At 44.8% G+C, this 15,404-nt stretch overlaps 5 protein-coding genes across 7 annotated transcripts; all 5 read right to left on the bottom strand.

Annotated features, from left to right (window-relative positions):
- Positions 1 to 1,198: 1,198 nt before the first annotated feature.
- slc37a2 (solute carrier family 37 member 2) lies at positions 1,199 to 5,688 on the bottom strand. Its single transcript, XM_085935328.1, has 18 exons — positions 5,138 to 5,688; positions 4,634 to 4,715; positions 4,480 to 4,570; positions 4,341 to 4,419; positions 4,126 to 4,261; positions 3,721 to 3,797; positions 3,054 to 3,220; positions 2,940 to 2,977; positions 2,718 to 2,864; positions 2,558 to 2,648; positions 2,362 to 2,424; positions 2,177 to 2,262; positions 2,064 to 2,112; positions 1,912 to 1,985; positions 1,754 to 1,832; positions 1,571 to 1,668; positions 1,432 to 1,496; positions 1,199 to 1,355 (listed from the first exon to the last, which is right to left on the bottom strand). Exons 1-18 carry the CDS (start codon positions 5,194 to 5,196, stop codon positions 1,340 to 1,342), a joined length of 1,497 nt encoding a protein of 498 aa, XP_085791454.1. The 5' UTR covers positions 5,197 to 5,688; the 3' UTR covers positions 1,199 to 1,339.
- A 136-nt stretch (positions 5,689 to 5,824) lies between these two features.
- ccdc15 (coiled-coil domain containing 15) lies at positions 5,825 to 8,439 on the bottom strand. The gene is made up of 10 exons (XM_085935331.1): positions 8,081 to 8,439; positions 7,826 to 7,963; positions 7,685 to 7,741; positions 7,480 to 7,596; positions 7,304 to 7,396; positions 6,869 to 6,961; positions 6,686 to 6,789; positions 6,397 to 6,594; positions 6,186 to 6,334; positions 5,825 to 6,101 (listed from the first exon to the last, which is right to left on the bottom strand). The coding sequence occupies exons 1-10, from the start codon at positions 8,243 to 8,245 to the stop codon at positions 6,052 to 6,054; spliced, it is 1,164 nt and encodes a 387-aa protein (XP_085791457.1). The 5' UTR covers positions 8,246 to 8,439; the 3' UTR covers positions 5,825 to 6,051.
- Positions 8,440 to 8,534: 95 nt separating this feature from the next.
- psmg1 (proteasome (prosome, macropain) assembly chaperone 1) lies at positions 8,535 to 10,589 on the bottom strand. Its single transcript, XM_085935335.1, has 7 exons — positions 10,407 to 10,589; positions 9,852 to 9,955; positions 9,641 to 9,774; positions 9,496 to 9,558; positions 9,155 to 9,353; positions 8,940 to 9,070; positions 8,535 to 8,716 (listed from the first exon to the last, which is right to left on the bottom strand). Exons 1-7 carry the CDS (start codon positions 10,526 to 10,528, stop codon positions 8,639 to 8,641), a joined length of 831 nt encoding a protein of 276 aa, XP_085791461.1. The 5' UTR covers positions 10,529 to 10,589; the 3' UTR covers positions 8,535 to 8,638.
- Positions 10,590 to 10,824: 235 nt separating this feature from the next.
- nhp2 (NHP2 ribonucleoprotein homolog (yeast)) lies at positions 10,825 to 12,196 on the bottom strand. The gene is made up of 4 exons (XM_085935336.1): positions 11,873 to 12,196; positions 11,647 to 11,716; positions 11,204 to 11,309; positions 10,825 to 11,104 (listed from the first exon to the last, which is right to left on the bottom strand). Exons 1-4 carry the CDS (start codon positions 12,042 to 12,044, stop codon positions 10,979 to 10,981), a joined length of 474 nt encoding a protein of 157 aa, XP_085791462.1. The 5' UTR covers positions 12,045 to 12,196; the 3' UTR covers positions 10,825 to 10,978.
- Positions 12,197 to 12,310: 114 nt separating this feature from the next.
- On the bottom strand, positions 12,311 to 14,907 carry LOC147043104 (uncharacterized). Of its 3 annotated transcripts, none has more exons than XM_085935333.1 (8): positions 14,683 to 14,907; positions 14,522 to 14,580; positions 13,795 to 14,130; positions 13,545 to 13,625; positions 13,342 to 13,403; positions 13,152 to 13,239; positions 12,983 to 13,010; positions 12,311 to 12,649 (listed from the first exon to the last, which is right to left on the bottom strand). In XM_085935333.1, the coding sequence occupies exons 2-8, from the start codon at positions 14,565 to 14,567 to the stop codon at positions 12,475 to 12,477; spliced, it is 816 nt and encodes a 271-aa protein (XP_085791459.1). In that variant the 5' UTR covers positions 14,568 to 14,580; positions 14,683 to 14,907; the 3' UTR covers positions 12,311 to 12,474. The 3 variants fall into 3 exon arrangements, with proteins under 3 accessions (XP_085791459.1, XP_085791460.1, XP_085791458.1); XM_085935334.1 differs by having other exon boundaries at positions 13,795 to 13,986; positions 14,098 to 14,130; positions 14,522 to 14,907; XM_085935332.1 differs by having other exon boundaries at positions 14,522 to 14,907.
- Between the last annotated feature and the right edge of the window lie 497 nt (positions 14,908 to 15,404).

Below are 15,404 nucleotides of genomic sequence, written 5' to 3' on the forward strand. Positions count from 1 at the left end.
CTAATGAAGTGGCTTGTGATTAGGTACACCTGAAAATGGCAGTGTACCTAATAGAGTGTCCGAATGACGTCACAGATCAAACAGCCAATCAGAAAGTGGGGGTGAGGGCGGGTGTGGCACTTTTCACTTTCACTTAAACTTTTTCCCTAATGAAGTGATTAGGTACACCTGTGTCGGTGTGACGTCACAGCTCAACCAGCCAATCAGAAAGTGGGGGTGAGGGCGGGTGTGGCACTTTTCAGTTTCATTTAAGTTTTGATCATGATTTTTCCCTAATGAAGTGGCCTGTGATTAGGTACACCTGAAAATGGCGGTGTACCTAATAGAGTGTCCGAGTGACGTCACAGATCCAACAGCCAATCAGAAAGTGGGGGTGAGGGCGGGTGTGGCACTTTTTACGTTCACTTAAACTTTTTCCCTAATGAAGTGATTAGGTACACCTGTGTCGGTGTGACGTCACAGCTCAACCAGCCAATCAGAAAGTGGGGGTGAGGGCGGGTGTGGCACTTTTCACTTTTTGTTAACTTTTGACCATGATCTTTCCCTAATGAAGTGGCCTGTAATTAGGTACACCTGAAAATGGCGGTGTACCTAATAGAGTGTCCGAGTGACGTCACGATCCACCAGCCAATCAGAAAGTGGGGGTGAGGGCGGGTGTGGCACTTTTCACTTTTTAACTTTTGACCATGATCTTTCCCTAATGAAGTGGCCTGTAATTAGGTACACCTAAAAATGGCGGTGTACCTAATTGAGTGTCCGAGTGACGTCACAAATCCAACAGCCAATCAGAAAGTGGGTGAGGGCGGGTGTGGCATTTGACCATGATTTTTCCCTAATGAAGTGGCCTGTGATTAAGTACACCTAAAAATGGCGGTGTACCTAATGAAGTGTCCAAATGACGTCACAGATCAAACAGCCAATCAGAAAGTGGGGGTGAGGGCAGGTGTGACACTTTTCACTTTCCATGAAGATTTGACCATGATTTTTGATGATTTGATTCATAAAAAAAATAAAATAAAGAATCAAAGACAAGGTTTTTTTTTAATTGGTAAAAAAGTGACTGTAGTAAGGCTTTAGTAGTGGGGTTTTTTTTTTGTTTTTTTTTAATGATCAGTACAGTAAGGCTTTCCAGTCACTAATATTGAGCTTACTTCATTTATGGGAGGGAAATCCCCAATAACGACAATAAGGCCAAGTCTTGTATGTACACTTTACTGATAAAAGCATAGCAGAGTGAAATTAGTCATTTAAAAAGTGTCTTGAGAAAGTTTTTGCTTGATGATGAGTCCCAGTTGGTGAAGAGCTGTTGTGACGTAGGTGGCGCTGGTGTTTCCTCCTTTTAAGTTTCCTTGTACCTGCAAGAACATAGCATGGATGAATTGAGCCCGTAAACAAGCGGTCTAGACTTGGCGCCGTTTTGCTACTGCTCACCCTCTGACTCTCGGGATGCGTCCGCACCAACCTTGAGCTTCCTTATAAACGAGCCTGGCCAGAAACTGCACACAAAAAAACCCAAAATCGGTCAAGCCACGCTGTTTGCGTGTGTTGCAAGACAGATCTTATTCCTTACCAGACAAGCCAGCACATCGGCGGAGATGAGCATGTAGAAGACGTTGTTCCAGCCCGACGGCGAAATGAGCCCGGCCAAAAGAGGGCCCAGCGCCGCCCCTGCGCACGACACCCACATCACATGGCGTTAGTGACAATTTGACATCGATTTACGAATGGGCGAGAAAAGACGGGGATCTCGTACCCACTGATCCCGTTCCGTCGATGATGGCCGTCACCGTGGACAACGCCCTGGAGTTGCCTCTCAGGCTCTCGTGTGTGCCCTGGAAAAAGAAATCAAAAAAATTCATGCAACATTCCGATTCTAATGTCATTTTGATGGATTAAAAATCAAAATCTTACCAGGTCGGCAGATACGGCAGTGGTGATGAGAGCGTACGGCCCGTTGACCAGGCCCCCGCAAAGCAGGAGCATACCTAAGGAAATACCAATCGACTTCAAAATCAAAAATATTCATGGATAATAAAAGCGCGCCGTCAACTTTTCTCTCTTACCAATTGTGGTGCCGAGGGTTCGTTGTCCGATGTGGTTGTAGAGGAAAAGCTGCGACGGGAAGATTTGTTGATCGTTAATGTTGATTGGTGACGATTGAAAACGTAACACTCACCATGGGTGCGGCCAGGAGCAGCATGACGCAACACGTGGTGGCACGCCCGCCTGTGTAGTCGGACACGAGGCCCGCCATGATGCCGCCTGGTGAAACAAAGACCACCTTAAACATTGCTACCCTAAAAACATAATCAGGATGGGGATTTTTTTTTTTTTTTTTTTTTTTTTTAACTCAGAACTTACCCACAATTCCTCCCACATCAAAAAGCGTAGACATGTCTCCTGCTTCTTTGGCCTCGAAATGCGCTGGAGGACATAAATGCGTGAATCGGGTTGGTCATAAGTGTGTGTGTGTGTGTGTGTGTGTGTGTGTGTGTGTGTGTGTGTGTGTGTGTGTGTGTGTGTGTGTGTGTGTGTGTGTGTGTGTTTGAACACTGACCGACGTTGGAGATATAGAGCGGCAGCCAGTAGAGGAACGTGTAGCTGACGAGCTTGGCGAAGAGCAGACACAGCGAGAACTCCACCACGCCCTGCGGGACGTTAGCGCAAATCTCAAGCTTGGGAAATACTCATCCATTTCATCTTGCTGTTAAACTCACGGGTATGCTGAGGGCTCCGTAGAAGCTGATGGCCTCCGAGTGTCCGGCGGAGTTGTCGGGAGTGTTGACGATCACGGAACCGTTGGCCAGGTGCGACGGACTCTGCAGGAGAGGCTCGGTCTCACCACTTTCATTTTCCGAGTCGTTCTGACGCACAAACACACGCGTGCTGACACGGTCGCCGTACGTGCAAAAAAGCTCGCCGGCCCTGTCTATGCTCACGTGATGCTGAGGAGGGCTGCAGTTGACGTCTTCGGGTTCTGGATGAAGGTGAAAGGACGGGTGGACGGTCAGGAGGAGGGCAAGAATTTCGAGTCGGCCATTTAAGAAACTCACTCTCGACCAGAAAGAAGAAGCAAAGGACGCCGGTGGAGGCGATGATGAGGCCCGGCACGATGAAGGAGAGGCCCCACGCCGACGAGACGAAGACGCCGGCGATGAGGGAGCCCATGATGTTGCCCACCGATGTATGTGAGTTCCACACGCCCATGATGAAGCCACGCCTGGCGACAGACCACACGCATGAGCTTCAATCGAAATTGGATCTCCGCAAGATGAATCCAACTTCATCTACGTACGACTAATCACTACCTTGCAGGCTTTTAAGTGTTTCATTATTATCATGTCACAAAATTGTGGGCAAACTTTGGGGCAATTTAAAAGCTTCAAATGGATTAAAAAAAAAAAAAAAAAAGGCCGTCACTCTTCTAGACGTCTGGACAGAGTGGAACTTCCTCTTTGGAATGGTGACTCAGCTCAACATTTGCCCCTCCCAGTTTCCATGGTGTGAAACAAAAATTGCCATGGTGACCATAACGTGCGCCAGTTGACTGATTCGAAAATAAAAGGCGCTCAAGTGCGGAGCGCCGTTGCTCGCCCCCACTTCTGGGAAGTCGCGCTTTTGCGCTCGGGGTGGGAATTTGTTGAGTCGAGTCTCGCTGATGTGTCGAAATGCCACTTATGCAGAGTCATCACTAATTGGCTCGTGGATGGTGGTACTTACTTCCCTTTTCCGAACCAGTTCCCCACGCAGGCCACCACGGCCGGCCAGCCGGTAGTCTGCATCAAGCCGTTGAATACCTGCAGGGGGACAGTGAAGGGGGGGGGGGGGGACACACACATATGAGTCCAGAAAAAAAAAAGAAAATCTGCCTTTTGACCTTCCCTTCTTATGCACTCCCGTAACCCTCTGACTTGTGACTGCAGTCATGTGACTCAACAGCAACCACAAGTCAGCTGACAAAGACAGCCTTGACTGAGAGACTTGGAGCCCTATCCATCATATTTTTTCCATTCAAATGATCAACTCATCAGCCTGATGATCGCCCTGATCGTTTGAGTCGGATACGATACTAATGGTAAAATCCAAAATATCTTCACATGAAAGCGTTAACTCATTCCGACGTACCTGGATGACGGCGTAGTAGCCCAAGGAATGGATTTTCCAGTAGAACCCGAGGCCGAACAGACAGGTGAACAAGCCGCTCATCAGCATGCCGAAACTCAGGTAGTAACGTAGCGGCAGACGTTCCCCGAATATCCCACTGCGGACACGGCCGATACATATTTCGACTTTGCCTGCTTTCCGGAATTGACGGAAAGCTTAAAGCGGACGCTACGAACCTGAAAAACATGCCGATGGCGTAGGCCACCAGGAAGGAGTTGTCCAACACCCCGAAGAGTGTCTTGTAGTTGTCCTGATCTGGACAGATAACACGTTAAGTGTCAAACGAAGAGCGTGTGTGTCTTATTCGGCACTCACCAAAAGGAGCCCAGTCGCACCAGGTGACATTGTTGGTGATGTTGACGTCGGCCGGGCGAATGACCCCGCTGCAGTTTCGGTGGAGTTCGCTCTGGGGAAAAAACACAGAGGTGGGTCCACAAATGTGGGCGACAAATGTGGGGGTCTTAGCTACCTTGACGATGCTGATGGGCTTCCGAGACAAGTGGTAGGCGGTGTAGAAGAGGAAGGTGAGCAGCAGGATGAAGCCACGATACCTGCGCAGGAGGACATGGTTATAATGAATGACACTTGTTATAACAGCTGTGATAACATGACAAATAAAAAAAATGTATAAAGACATTTTTTATGACAAAATTTTTTTGATGAATTGCAAATTGGTGCAAAGTAAGGAAGATGTATAAAAAGAACATTTCTTAACAGAGTCTGGTGCGATAGCTGGTAAGGTAAGTAAAACCCCGAGGGCGAGCACAAACTATGACAAATATCAAATATAAATAAGAAATTGTGTTTACTGCTGTGTATTGATTGTCTATATTGATGTAGTTAGGTAAATCATTGAAAGCCCCGGGGAGATAAGGAAAAGTCGTCCGTCCACTCCGAAACACAGTGGTGGAGAATGCGACGTTCACAGACGGGAAAAACCGTGGGGGGTGGGAATATATTTTTGTAAACTTACCAGCTATCCCGAGAAAAAGACGTGATGCAACGAATGCCGGGGGCCAGGGAAGCCTTCATGGTTGATGAAATTTTTTGTCGGGCGAAAAAAAAAAAAAACCTCAAATGATTCTTCCAGTCATGATGAAAAGCGTCGATGAGACCGTGAAGGCACCGCTGAAAGTCAATGGGCTGCTTATTTGCGTGTTGTTACGCTCGTTATAAGGAATTCTTCAATGAAAATTTAAAAAAAACAAAAAACCTGCTTACTTGTTTTGCTATGCTTTCAAAAAGTGACATTTAAGGCACTGCCCGAAGTGGAAAACTAATGCTAACTGCTACTAGACGACAGAAGCGGCCACTGGGCTTCCTGGTGGGATTCGATGTCCATCAACATCCAGACGACGTTCTCCATAGTGGCAGAGTTTAAATACGAGTCAGCTCGACCTCCAGAAGAATACCAACGCTTGCGAAAAAAAAATCCGACTTGATATGCAGCTGCGAGTTGTGCTTATTAATAGCGGTTGGTTATTCCACAAGATTTTCCAGACGGAGTGACGAACCGTCCCTGACAACACGTGATGGGAGGAGGAGGGTGACGTCACAACAAGGACCGGAAGTAGTTCGAGAGTGGCGAATTGTAAACAACTACATCAAATAGAACACATTTCTGGAAATAATAATCATGAAGTAGAGAATACATTTTCGGGATGATTTGTGTATGAAGGTGGAGAAGTCTAATAAAAAGACAGAATTATTTGAAAGAATATAGAATGACAAAGAATGATATACATTGATCTGAGTAGAACATGTTGACGATGGAATGATTTGGTCTCATGAAGGTAGAGGATGAAAAAATATTTTTAGAGTTTGTTATTTTGTGTAATTGGTTGAATTTTATGATTTGATGGTTGGTCTCCATCTTCTCAGTAGCTTTTATTTTAAATCCAAAGTGGACACAGCTGCATGTAGTGCCTGCGCGTACTCTGCCAAGAGAAGAATATTTCCGTTAGAGGGATTTTGTTTCTTCGCCGCAAAGTCAGGTTAGTGTTGTCGCCGACCGCCATTACCTTTGGGATTGTTGTGGAAGACGCAGTTGTTGGCGCAAGTGTCGGGGTGCGAGTCCCAGAAAGAGGACGCACAGCAGCACAGTGGTGGCAGGTCCAACTTCTTGTCAGCCATTCGTTCCCGCACTTGGGATCTCAGAGCATCGATGTACCTGTACGCAAATCGATGGGGATTACACAATCGACACGTTCTGGACGGGTAACTCCTCATTACCTGGTGGTCACTATCCCTTTGTCGGTTTCCCGTTTCCTCCTCTCCCGACGGGCCGCTCTCTCTTCGTCCTCCAGCTTGAGGCGCTCCAGGACCAGCATCTCTCGCTCCTCCAGGTGCTGCCGGACATGCGTGAGCTGCCGGGTACGCTCCAGCTGCCGCTCCTCTTCCAGGCGAGCCTTTTCCTTGTCTGCTTTGATCCTTCGGGGTGGGAGGTGTAAGAGTTAAATGAGCTTAAGAAGTAGAGACACTTTGTTGTGAGGGATGATCAGGTGTTGCGTTCCGTCGTCACCTCGCCGTCTTCTTCAGGTGCTTCCGGTGCTGGTTGTTCTCTTTGACGCGCTGCCGCTCGACGTTCATGTAGTGGCGGCGGTGCATCAGGAACTGCGATTGGCGCTGTTAAAAAAAAAAAAAAAAAAAAAAAAAAGGCATAAACCAGTATTTTACCGATTTTTTTTTAATAACTCACTGGCACCTGTTTTCTCAACTCCTCCTGGTCCTGTAAAGTCCAAAGAATCTTGGAGATTCTCAAGTCAGACATCGCCGCGTCCCACTCGCATCCACTGGTCTGAAACCAGATTAGAATTTGGACTGTGAGGCAGTTTAATTCTGGCATGTTGATTTAATTTTGTGATTGAAGACTTTTGCACAGTACATAAAAATGGTAACTTCCTTAAAATCAAAGTATCAAAGGGGATAAACACAACACGCTCTCTTTACCTGACCTGATTGGAATTATTTAAAGAAAAGTGAAGTTCAAGGGTTATATTTAATGTCAGTCTTGAGATAAAGAGGAACTAAATGAGTCAAGACTATATTTTGTTCTCTCGATTCCTGGCGGACATGTTATTGTTAAAAATTGACACCTGAATGTGGTTGAACACACCAAGCCAGATTTGCAACTGCTTACTGGGTGCCTAAGGTGGCTTCTGTATTCCTCTTCCTCTTCATATTCAAAATCCTCCTCCTCCTCCTCCTCCCTCGGGGCATCACATTCAGTCATCTATTGAGGACAATGGCAATTTATTACCTCACGTGATTACCATTTAAAAGGAAACCATGGAAGTGGGGACACGTAACGCTCACATGTCTGGCGAGCGAGATCTTGGAGCTGTCTGTGGAAGACTCTGACGTCTCGTCGGTGGACTGGCTGGTCTGGCATGCTGCCAGTTTGAGTCGGACCTGTCTCGTACTGTCACGGACCTGGAAAAAAAAACACATTTAAAAAAAAAAAATCTTAAAAAGCACGTCAGTTGTCAGAAAATCTGTACGGTCTCATTTTTGACTGTACCTCGTTTATGTTTATCTTTCTTGGCACATGTTTTGGGATTCCCAAGTTAACAGAAGCCTGCACAAAATATTTGAAGATGCTGTTAGTACAGGCACCTTATTTAACTCACAATCCAAATTAATATCACATACTATACTGTACCAGTGAATGTGCTTCCTGTCGCCTCCTCTTGCTGATTACCGCCACACGATGGCGCACTTGTGCTTGAAATCTTCGCAGGGTTTCTTCATTCTCCCTCTGCTTCTCCGCCTGGAGCTCGTCAGTGTAAGAAGCCAAGTCCTACGGATGGTGTATTAGGTCGAATCCATGGTGTTTTATCAAATTTTACGTAATAAAACTAGAGGGGGAAATAAAAGAAAGGCAATGCGGCCTTGACAACAAGCTTCGAGCACTCACACACGGATGCTCTTCAAACTCTTGGCCATCCTCCACCCAGGCTCCCACGGCCACGACCGGCTGGTTCCTCTCGGCTAACATCTTGCTGAACACGTACTCTTTCCCCCGCTTGTTGGCAGCGATCTTCCGAGTCTTTTTTGCCGTTGTCGCCCGGTTAGCGAGCATGATCGTTGCTAAGAGATCATCAACACTCGCGCAAGGAAACTCGCGAGTTTTGAGTTAAACTTGTTTCATTAACTAGCATGAAATGTTACGTTACCATCGATTTGTTAAACAAAGGAAATAATACAACTGTTAACTTACATCATTTTGTTTGTGTCAAAGCGACGTTAGGGATTTGAGTTTCGCTCGCTTGTCTTTTTGTTTGTGAGAATTGCAATGGCTCTCGGCTGCCCCTTATGGACTGGAGCCGCATTTCACCGCAACTACTGTAAAAAGATCACAGATCTAGGTCACATAATGCTTTATGACTGTAATGACGGCTCACAAACGTTTTGTTCACATTTATTTTACGATTAAAAAAAAAAATATAGCCCAATATTTAGCACATACAAAGTTTCAGATATAAAGATTACTCTGAGGGTCTCTGGTTCTGACAATCTTTCGTAGGGCATCTGAGCTTGGACAATGATCCAACTGAGGAGAGAAAGAGTGCAAAAGAAGATTAGAATTTGAACACAATGAATTCATAGATGTAGACCAGTGGTTTATCAAACCTTTTCAAGGAGATGTTAGCAAATGAACTTCAGAGTTTTGGGCCATTTTGAGACCTCCTCGTAATAATTCATTTATTCACACATACTTTGAGCCCTTCTCAATTCTGTCGTTAACCCAAAATGCTCATAGAAGCGCAATTGACCTTTATGGATGGTCCAAGCTTGACGAGCGCCGGTTTGTAGGTTTCCATGGTGACCGAGTCGGTGCCGAGGACATCGGTGAAGCACTGGTAGACGACGGCGGGGATGCGGTGGACTTGGCAGTGGTTCAACACTAATTCATGAGCCAGTAGGACATAACCTTACCGTTAGGAAATGGTTCCCAAACACTGGGCTACATTAAAGCATCACTTGCTACCTGCAGCTGGCAGTCCAGTGAGAATGTTAGGCTGCTCCAAGGCCGGGCACACGGGCGGCCCGTCGAAGGCGGTCGTGTGGAGGGAGCGCAGGAAGGGAGCCGAGTTGCCGCCGAGGTACTCGGCGCTCTTGTAGTCTGCCACGGAGCTGTCCGACAGCACTGTCACGTGCAATTCTCTGTGCTGCAAGCAGTCCAACACCTGCGAGGAGTCAGACCCCACAGAAAAATTATATAATACAGTAGTATTATATATATATATATATATATATATATATATATATATATATAGTACGGTCATTTTGACAGTTTTACTTTTTGTCCAAATACATAAATAAAAAGACCTTTTCTGCCCACTGAAACTGCTGATCTTCAGCAACGTAGCACGTCAATTGGCAGATTAGAACCTAGAGAGGAAAAAGACAAAACATTAACATGGATCAACTGAGGAGTGAATGGATGAAATATATTTTCTTTTCGTTAACTCACCGACGGCTCGTCCATGTGTCGATAGAAGACGCACGACTGCTCACTGCTTCCTGGCCGGCTCCTCTCATTCCACACGGAAGCACGTCCCACCGCGTCCCACTTTTCCGAGGCGAGAACGTACACAGACAAAAACCCTGGCGGAGATGAGACATTAGCGATCAAGTCTGAATGGGATAGTCCTGTTAACGTTATTGATTTGTTGTGTGCTTACTGGAAGCGTTGTGTCCCACAGCGAGGATGAAATGAGAGCATGTCAGCTTATTTCCAGTCTTCAGGGCATCACACACTGCGGGACTCCAATTGAGGTGAACCTGTCTGATGAGAAATAAACGATTTAGAAAAAGAAAAAAAAGAGCAAGAAAAAATAAGAGTCAAAACTCAACATTAGCTAGAGCTGCAAAATGCTAACACGTTAACAGTTACCCAGTTTGGCAAGCATCAGCTGAAGTATTATCATGTCAAAGTCAAAATGGAAATGGAGCGGCAGTCTTAGCAGAGATTAACATTTGCGAATCACACAATTCATTGTCATTTGGCGACTTGATGACGCCCGGTCAAGTTTGTTTTGTAGGATGTGCACAATGATGTGATGTTTCATTACAGGGTTGCTGGCTAAATTGAAGTCACGTACATGTTATCGAGATATCTGGCTTTAATTGGTGAAAAAGAAAAACGCGTCTTCTTGTCTGTGCTTTTGTTTTGGTTTCTGCTAACTCATACTATCGTCTCTCCCCACGGCGGTTAGCTTAGCTAGCCTCATGTTTACCTCTTTTCCTCAAGTTCTCTGCGAATTTGGGCGTCTTCTTCGTCCTCGTCGAGCTCCTCTTCGTCGTCTTCCTCCACAGCCCGGGAGAAAACGGATACAACCTCGCCGAAAAACGTGGCCATTATTCAGCGAAAGTGATGTGAAAGATGGAGCGACAATGTGCCGGACAGGAAGTACTTCCGGTCGTTTTCCGCAAGTAACGACCTTTTCAAAATAAGACTACTTCAAAATACACATTTACCATTAAAATATCCAATCAGTTTTACTTTTCAGGTATAATTTTGTTTTAATTACAAGTTGCTTTGAGGCAAAAGCCAAATTGTGACAGGGTTGTTCATTTCTAGACCTGGATTTCCTATTTTTGTTTGTATTAATCATAAAACAAATGAGTGTAGCAGGTGTGAATTAGTTTATTTAAAAAAAAAAAAAAAAAAGTATAACTAATTTAGAAGGAGGGAAAAAAAAAAAAGCCGTCAAGATGTAAAATCAAAAGTCCCGTCACTTTCCAAGTCATTTCCAGGATCTGAACCGGAGGTGATGCATCGCTTGTCCCATTGGATGGATTGTGGAGCTCATAACAGCTTGGGCATGTTGGTCACCTCGTCCAGACACTCGTTGTACGCCTCCAGATAATCTCCGTGAGGTTTGATCATGATCACGCAGGTGGGTCTCTTGGAGCAGGCGGACGCGCCCAAGTCCTGCAAAGAAGTCAATAGATTAGTCACAATGCCTCTTAATTTGGTTGAGGGACCCTTGAATGAAAAGATGCTTTAATTATATCTCGAGGAGCGTCTCACCATTTTGGAAGGGACGTAGACATACGGCAGGTCTTTGTCCTCGCACAGGATCGGCAGGTGGCAGTAGACGTCGATGGGCAGCGTGTCGCCGGCTAACAACACGATGCTGATCAAGAAACAAAACATGAGAAAAATCCAGGGCGATTTCGATAACAGTGGTACCTCGAGTTAAGAGTGACTATTTTGTGTCAAAAGATGGTGATCATTTGTTCAAATAAGAGCATTCCATATTGAACCAAAACACCACTGGGTCAATGGTGCACATTACAACACTATCAGGCTTATATATTTTTTTAATCCTCTGCAAACTTCTTTCAGTTACTGTGTGTCTTTATTATATTGCTGGTGGCCAAGATATGCACACAAACTTGTAAAATTCCGGTCTTGATCTTCGAATAATTGAATCACAAACCTGGGGACGGAACAAAATTAACATGGCTTACCCTTTCTCTCCTTTTCCAATGAATTTCTGAACTTCTTTCACTCCTCTGCGGATATTCTTCAATTTGGACGCTGCCACCATTTGAAACACAGTCATTAAAAAAAAGAAGAGATCTGTTGTTATAAAGGCATTATTTACGACAGTGTCGCGGCGTTTGCATTACTGCTCCATAAGGCGCGTCTAAAATGTGCAGAAAATAATATTGCAGGTTAAATGATCAATCTTACCCTTTTTGACGCATTTGTAGAGTTTCTTGCTGAGCTTCTTCGTAGCAAGCGGCTGCGAGATGGCGTTCACGTTGGCGATCAACTCTTGGTAAGTCTTCGCAGATTTTTCGTGACCACTGGCCTCCGGTACCTCTTCGTCATCGGCCACCTTTTCCTTTTTCACTTTCGTCATGTTTGATCACCAAAAACAAATATCGATCGCCTTTGATGAACTAATAACACCCGTTTTGTTGCCGAATCGTGTCAAGCTGGTTGGGAACGGGGGGAAAACACATGTGCTTGGCTTCTTCGAAAACGGGGCTGGACAGAGTACTACAGCGCCCCTATCGGATCGGAGAGTAACAACATCGACAATAGTTTGCAACAAAAAAGGAGGGAGGCGGTTTCAAAATAAAATAAAATAAAAAATAAAATAAAATTTAATTAGTAAAATCGACAATAGATAGAGTATACTATTTTTCATACATTTTATATGCATTTACACTGTTTCAAAAGTGTGTTTTAATGTTTAAATGTACATGGGAGCGGTAAAACAAACTGCATTGCTTGCAACAAATGATTTTTAAATAATGCACACAAAATGTTCTGATGAAGCCTGTCAGTCAAGTGAGGCCTCGCCGCAACGGCAATGTACTAGTGATGGAATCCCTCGGGTAAATTGTGTCATATTCGTCTGTGTCCATCTGGTAGATGTTGTCTGCGGCCGCAGCTTCGTGGTGGAAAGATGACGACGTAGAGCTGAAGTGCACCGAATGGATGGACGGATGCTGCTGTTGACTGCAACACATATTAAGCAGTGGCAAACGAGTTGATTCCATAGCTAACTTTTCAATCATCGGTGTCATTAGATTGATAGCGTCGTTGCAAGAGCTGAAAGAAGCATCAGAAAAGGTGAAGCATTTTTTTTTTTTACTGAATCTGCTACGTAGTTCACACTTCTTGCCCTGTCTGAGTTTCCTAGTGCTGTTCTATACGATGTGACTCATTCTCCTGTCGGTGGATGCGTCATGATGACTGTATGAAACCTACAAAATGCATTACTTCTAAACCATTTATATAACGACAACACATGAAAAGCAGAAATGTGGCAAACCACAACGGCAAACTTACATTTTGTTGTGGTGCAGCTTTCTTCTGCCTGCAGATAAAGACAAAAGAAATGTTAGGTCTAAGTTTGTAGCCCCATTTTTGGGCTACATTTTCTTTCTTATGGCCTCTTTTTCCTCTTTTCTAAGACAAACAGATGAGAAAAGTTTTCTTTTTGTTTTAAGTGCCGTACTGATGATGATGATGACGACGGCAGCACCAAGAAGAATCAGCCCAAAGAGGACACCCATCGCAACTCCCCACGTTGGGATATCATGCTTCTGTATATGAAAAGAAAATGTACAAATATTGAGAAAAACTGAAAAGAGATTCTTCCCAGTACATATGGTGTTTACAATCTGGGTCATACATGAATGTCTGACCTCGAGTTTGATGCTGATCGAAGAGGAGGAAGTTTGGAGGCCTTCTGAGGAGGTCATCTGAACTGCAAAAAGGAAGTGAAAGCGTTTAAGCTCAGCTGCGTTCGCCTTTTGAAGTATATCTACATACAGATATTAAATGTTATTTTCATATGCTGCTTGCAGCAACTAATAGACAAGCTTTAAAAGTTTGAAAAGAAACTCACTCTGATTTGGAGTTTTTGTTGCATCTGGTGTGCTGATGCTCTTCGCATACGTGACGGTCTTTAAAGTTGTAGTTTGAGGGGCTGAAATAGAAAAAAAAAATCCCGATATTGAGGGTTTCATAAATGTATTAGAGGAGCAGCTACTTTTCAGCATCAAATCCACGTGTAGCGTGTCTGTATGATGGATATGATTTATTATTTAATTTACGGCAAGATAAGTGTTACAAGTTAGGTGGAATGACTTTCTCACCATCTTTTATGATCAGCTTGATGTGCTGTTTCTCATCATTGAAGGCACCAGGGATCTCCACCCGACAGCCGTACTCTCCGGCGTCCTCCTTCTTCACGTGCAGGATGGTCAGCGAAACGTCCCCGTCCTTCAGCCGGCCCAGAAGCTTGTGTTTGGCGCTCTGTTTCGTCACACTCGATCCGTCGGTCGCAACTATTGGGTCACCGCAGCCGCCATAGTACGACAAAGTTCCCCGTCTCCAGCAGGCCGGCAAAGGCCCGCGGTTGCGTATGTCATACGTGCATGTCAGCGTAACGTTCTGACCTACGTTGACCTCCACGGACTTGGAGTCAAAGACTAAAGCACAGAAACACACATTAGGCTCAGTTACTCTGCAAATTGTTGTATTAGCAGTCAATACAAGTCATGCTAAAGTGAGTTAAAAAGTGTCCTTTAGACAAAATTAGTGCTTTGACACCAGCATTTTGCAGCTATATGCAAATACGGTATAGGGTAAATGTTTCTAAAACAATTCAGATTTTTACTATTATTTATCTAATGACTAAAATATGAAACAATAAAATTCATTAAAGTTCACTAAAGACTTTTTTATTACTCTGAAAAAACAATTAGAGGATGAGAAAATGTTGAAGGGGGATCTTGTCAGCCGTATGAGGATGAAATCGAAAGAGCTTCTGGCAGAAGTTTCTGAATACAAACATTTGAAAAGAATAGAAAAACAGGTTACCTGTGAGGAGGCAACAGAAGAGCACTGCACTGAACCGTGTCCTCATCTTCTCGGCGGTCCTGGCCAGAATCATTAATATTATCATTCACGCCCGACGCAAGATGAGTGTGCAGATGTGTTGAGGCGTGTGGTGATTTTTTTTTTTTTCTTAAAGTGATGACCTTTTAAGAATTGTCACATGACTTCATTTTTGTGGTCCAATCAGCTTCCTGTGTAACAAAGGCACTTGGGTGTCACTTCCCGATGGTTGTGCGGTCACGTTTGTTGAGACACTTGACTCTACTGGTTAAAAGAAAAGAAAAAAATATGTACTATTTTTTTTTATTGATTTCGAGGCTGATTGTTCTCACTACATTTTCATTTTAACAGTCAAAACAAAACCAAAGGCTCCATTTGAGTCTACAAAGCCACGTCGTCCTCCGCCGCTTCTGAATGGCTGTCACCGGTGTCAACGTCAATCGCTACTTTTCCATAGGACCTCCACATTTCTGCAGCCAAAATCGAATGACAAGAAAGAACCGATGGAAAATGAGAAAAATGCAATCTGTGCCGAGGAGCCGAAACTGAAATGTGCAATGGTTGAAAAGTCCAGTTTTTGTTTCGATGTGTACTGACTGTAGGCCGCAGTCAGTATCAGGGCCGGTATGAAGACGATAAAAGCCATCCTGAGCGTGTTTCCGAGGAACATGGGCAGATCCTTGCCATCTTGTCGCCGAACGGGCGCCTGTTGCAGAGAGGACGCCGTCAGCAAAGCATCAAAATTGGGCCATCTGCCTCCGAAATCTGTCGCCCACACCTGGACACGCGCAACCGCCGGTCCGGTTGTGTCGTCCACCGTGCTGTCCCACAATATCTGCGTGACATCACTTCCTGTCCCTGCTTC

Source organism: Syngnathus leptorhynchus, chromosome 17 (assembly GCF_054491065.1).
Source record: "Syngnathus leptorhynchus isolate UIUO chromosome 17, UIUO_Slep, whole genome shotgun sequence".
In the NCBI taxonomy this organism is placed as follows: Eukaryota; Metazoa; Chordata; class Actinopteri; order Syngnathiformes; family Syngnathidae; genus Syngnathus; species Syngnathus leptorhynchus.

Bases quoted from the DNA above. Each gene is read 5' to 3' on its own strand.
- nhp2 (XM_085935336.1), bottom strand. From the start codon at position 12,044: ATGACGAAAGTGAAAAAGGAAAAGGTGGCCGATGACGAAGAGGTACCG. The intron at 11,717-11,872 runs GTAAGATTGATC...AAATGGTGGCAG, and splicing joins CTACAAATGCGTCAAAAAGG to CGTCCAAATTGAAGAATATC. The intron at 11,105-11,203 runs GTGAGACGCTCC...ACTTCTTTGCAG, and splicing joins TCTACGTCCCTTCCAAAATG to GACTTGGGCGCGTCCGCCTG.
- slc37a2 (XM_085935328.1), bottom strand. From the start codon at position 5,196: ATGAAGGCTTCCCTGGCCCCCGGCATTCGTTGCATCACGTCTTTTTCT. The intron at 4,716-5,137 runs GTAAGTTTACAA...CCTCCTGCGCAG, and splicing joins TCTTTTTCTCGGGATAGCTG to GTATCGTGGCTTCATCCTGC. The intron at 1,669-1,753 runs GTACGAGATCCC...TGTCGTGCGCAG, and splicing joins CGACGGAACGGGATCAGTGG to GGGCGGCGCTGGGCCCTCTT.
- LOC147043104 (XM_085935332.1), bottom strand. From the start codon at position 14,606: ATGATAATATTAATGATTCTGGCCAGGACCGCCGAGAAGATGAGGACA. The intron at 14,131-14,521 runs GTAACCTGTTTT...TCTGTGCTTTAG, and splicing joins CTTCTGTTGCCTCCTCACAG to TCTTTGACTCCAAGTCCGTG. The intron at 13,626-13,794 runs GTGAGAAAGTCA...TTTCTATTTCAG, and splicing joins CAAGCTGATCATAAAAGATG to CCCCTCAAACTACAACTTTA.
- psmg1 (XM_085935335.1), bottom strand. From the start codon at position 10,528: ATGGCCACGTTTTTCGGCGAGGTTGTATCCGTTTTCTCCCGGGCTGTG. The intron at 9,071-9,154 runs GTAGCAAGTGAT...CTCATGAATTAG, and splicing joins CACTGGACTGCCAGCTGCAG to TGTTGAACCACTGCCAAGTC. The intron at 8,717-8,939 runs GTCAATTGCGCT...TTCTCTCCTCAG, and splicing joins AGCTTGGACCATCCATAAAG to TTGGATCATTGTCCAAGCTC.
- ccdc15 (XM_085935331.1), bottom strand. From the start codon at position 8,245: ATGCTCGCTAACCGGGCGACAACGGCAAAAAAGACTCGGAAGATCGCT. The intron at 7,742-7,825 runs GTACAGTATAGT...TATTTTGTGCAG, and splicing joins GACAGGAAGCACATTCACTG to GCTTCTGTTAACTTGGGAAT. The intron at 6,335-6,396 runs GTAATGAGGAGT...ATTTGCGTACAG, and splicing joins AAAGGGATAGTGACCACCAG to GTACATCGATGCTCTGAGAT.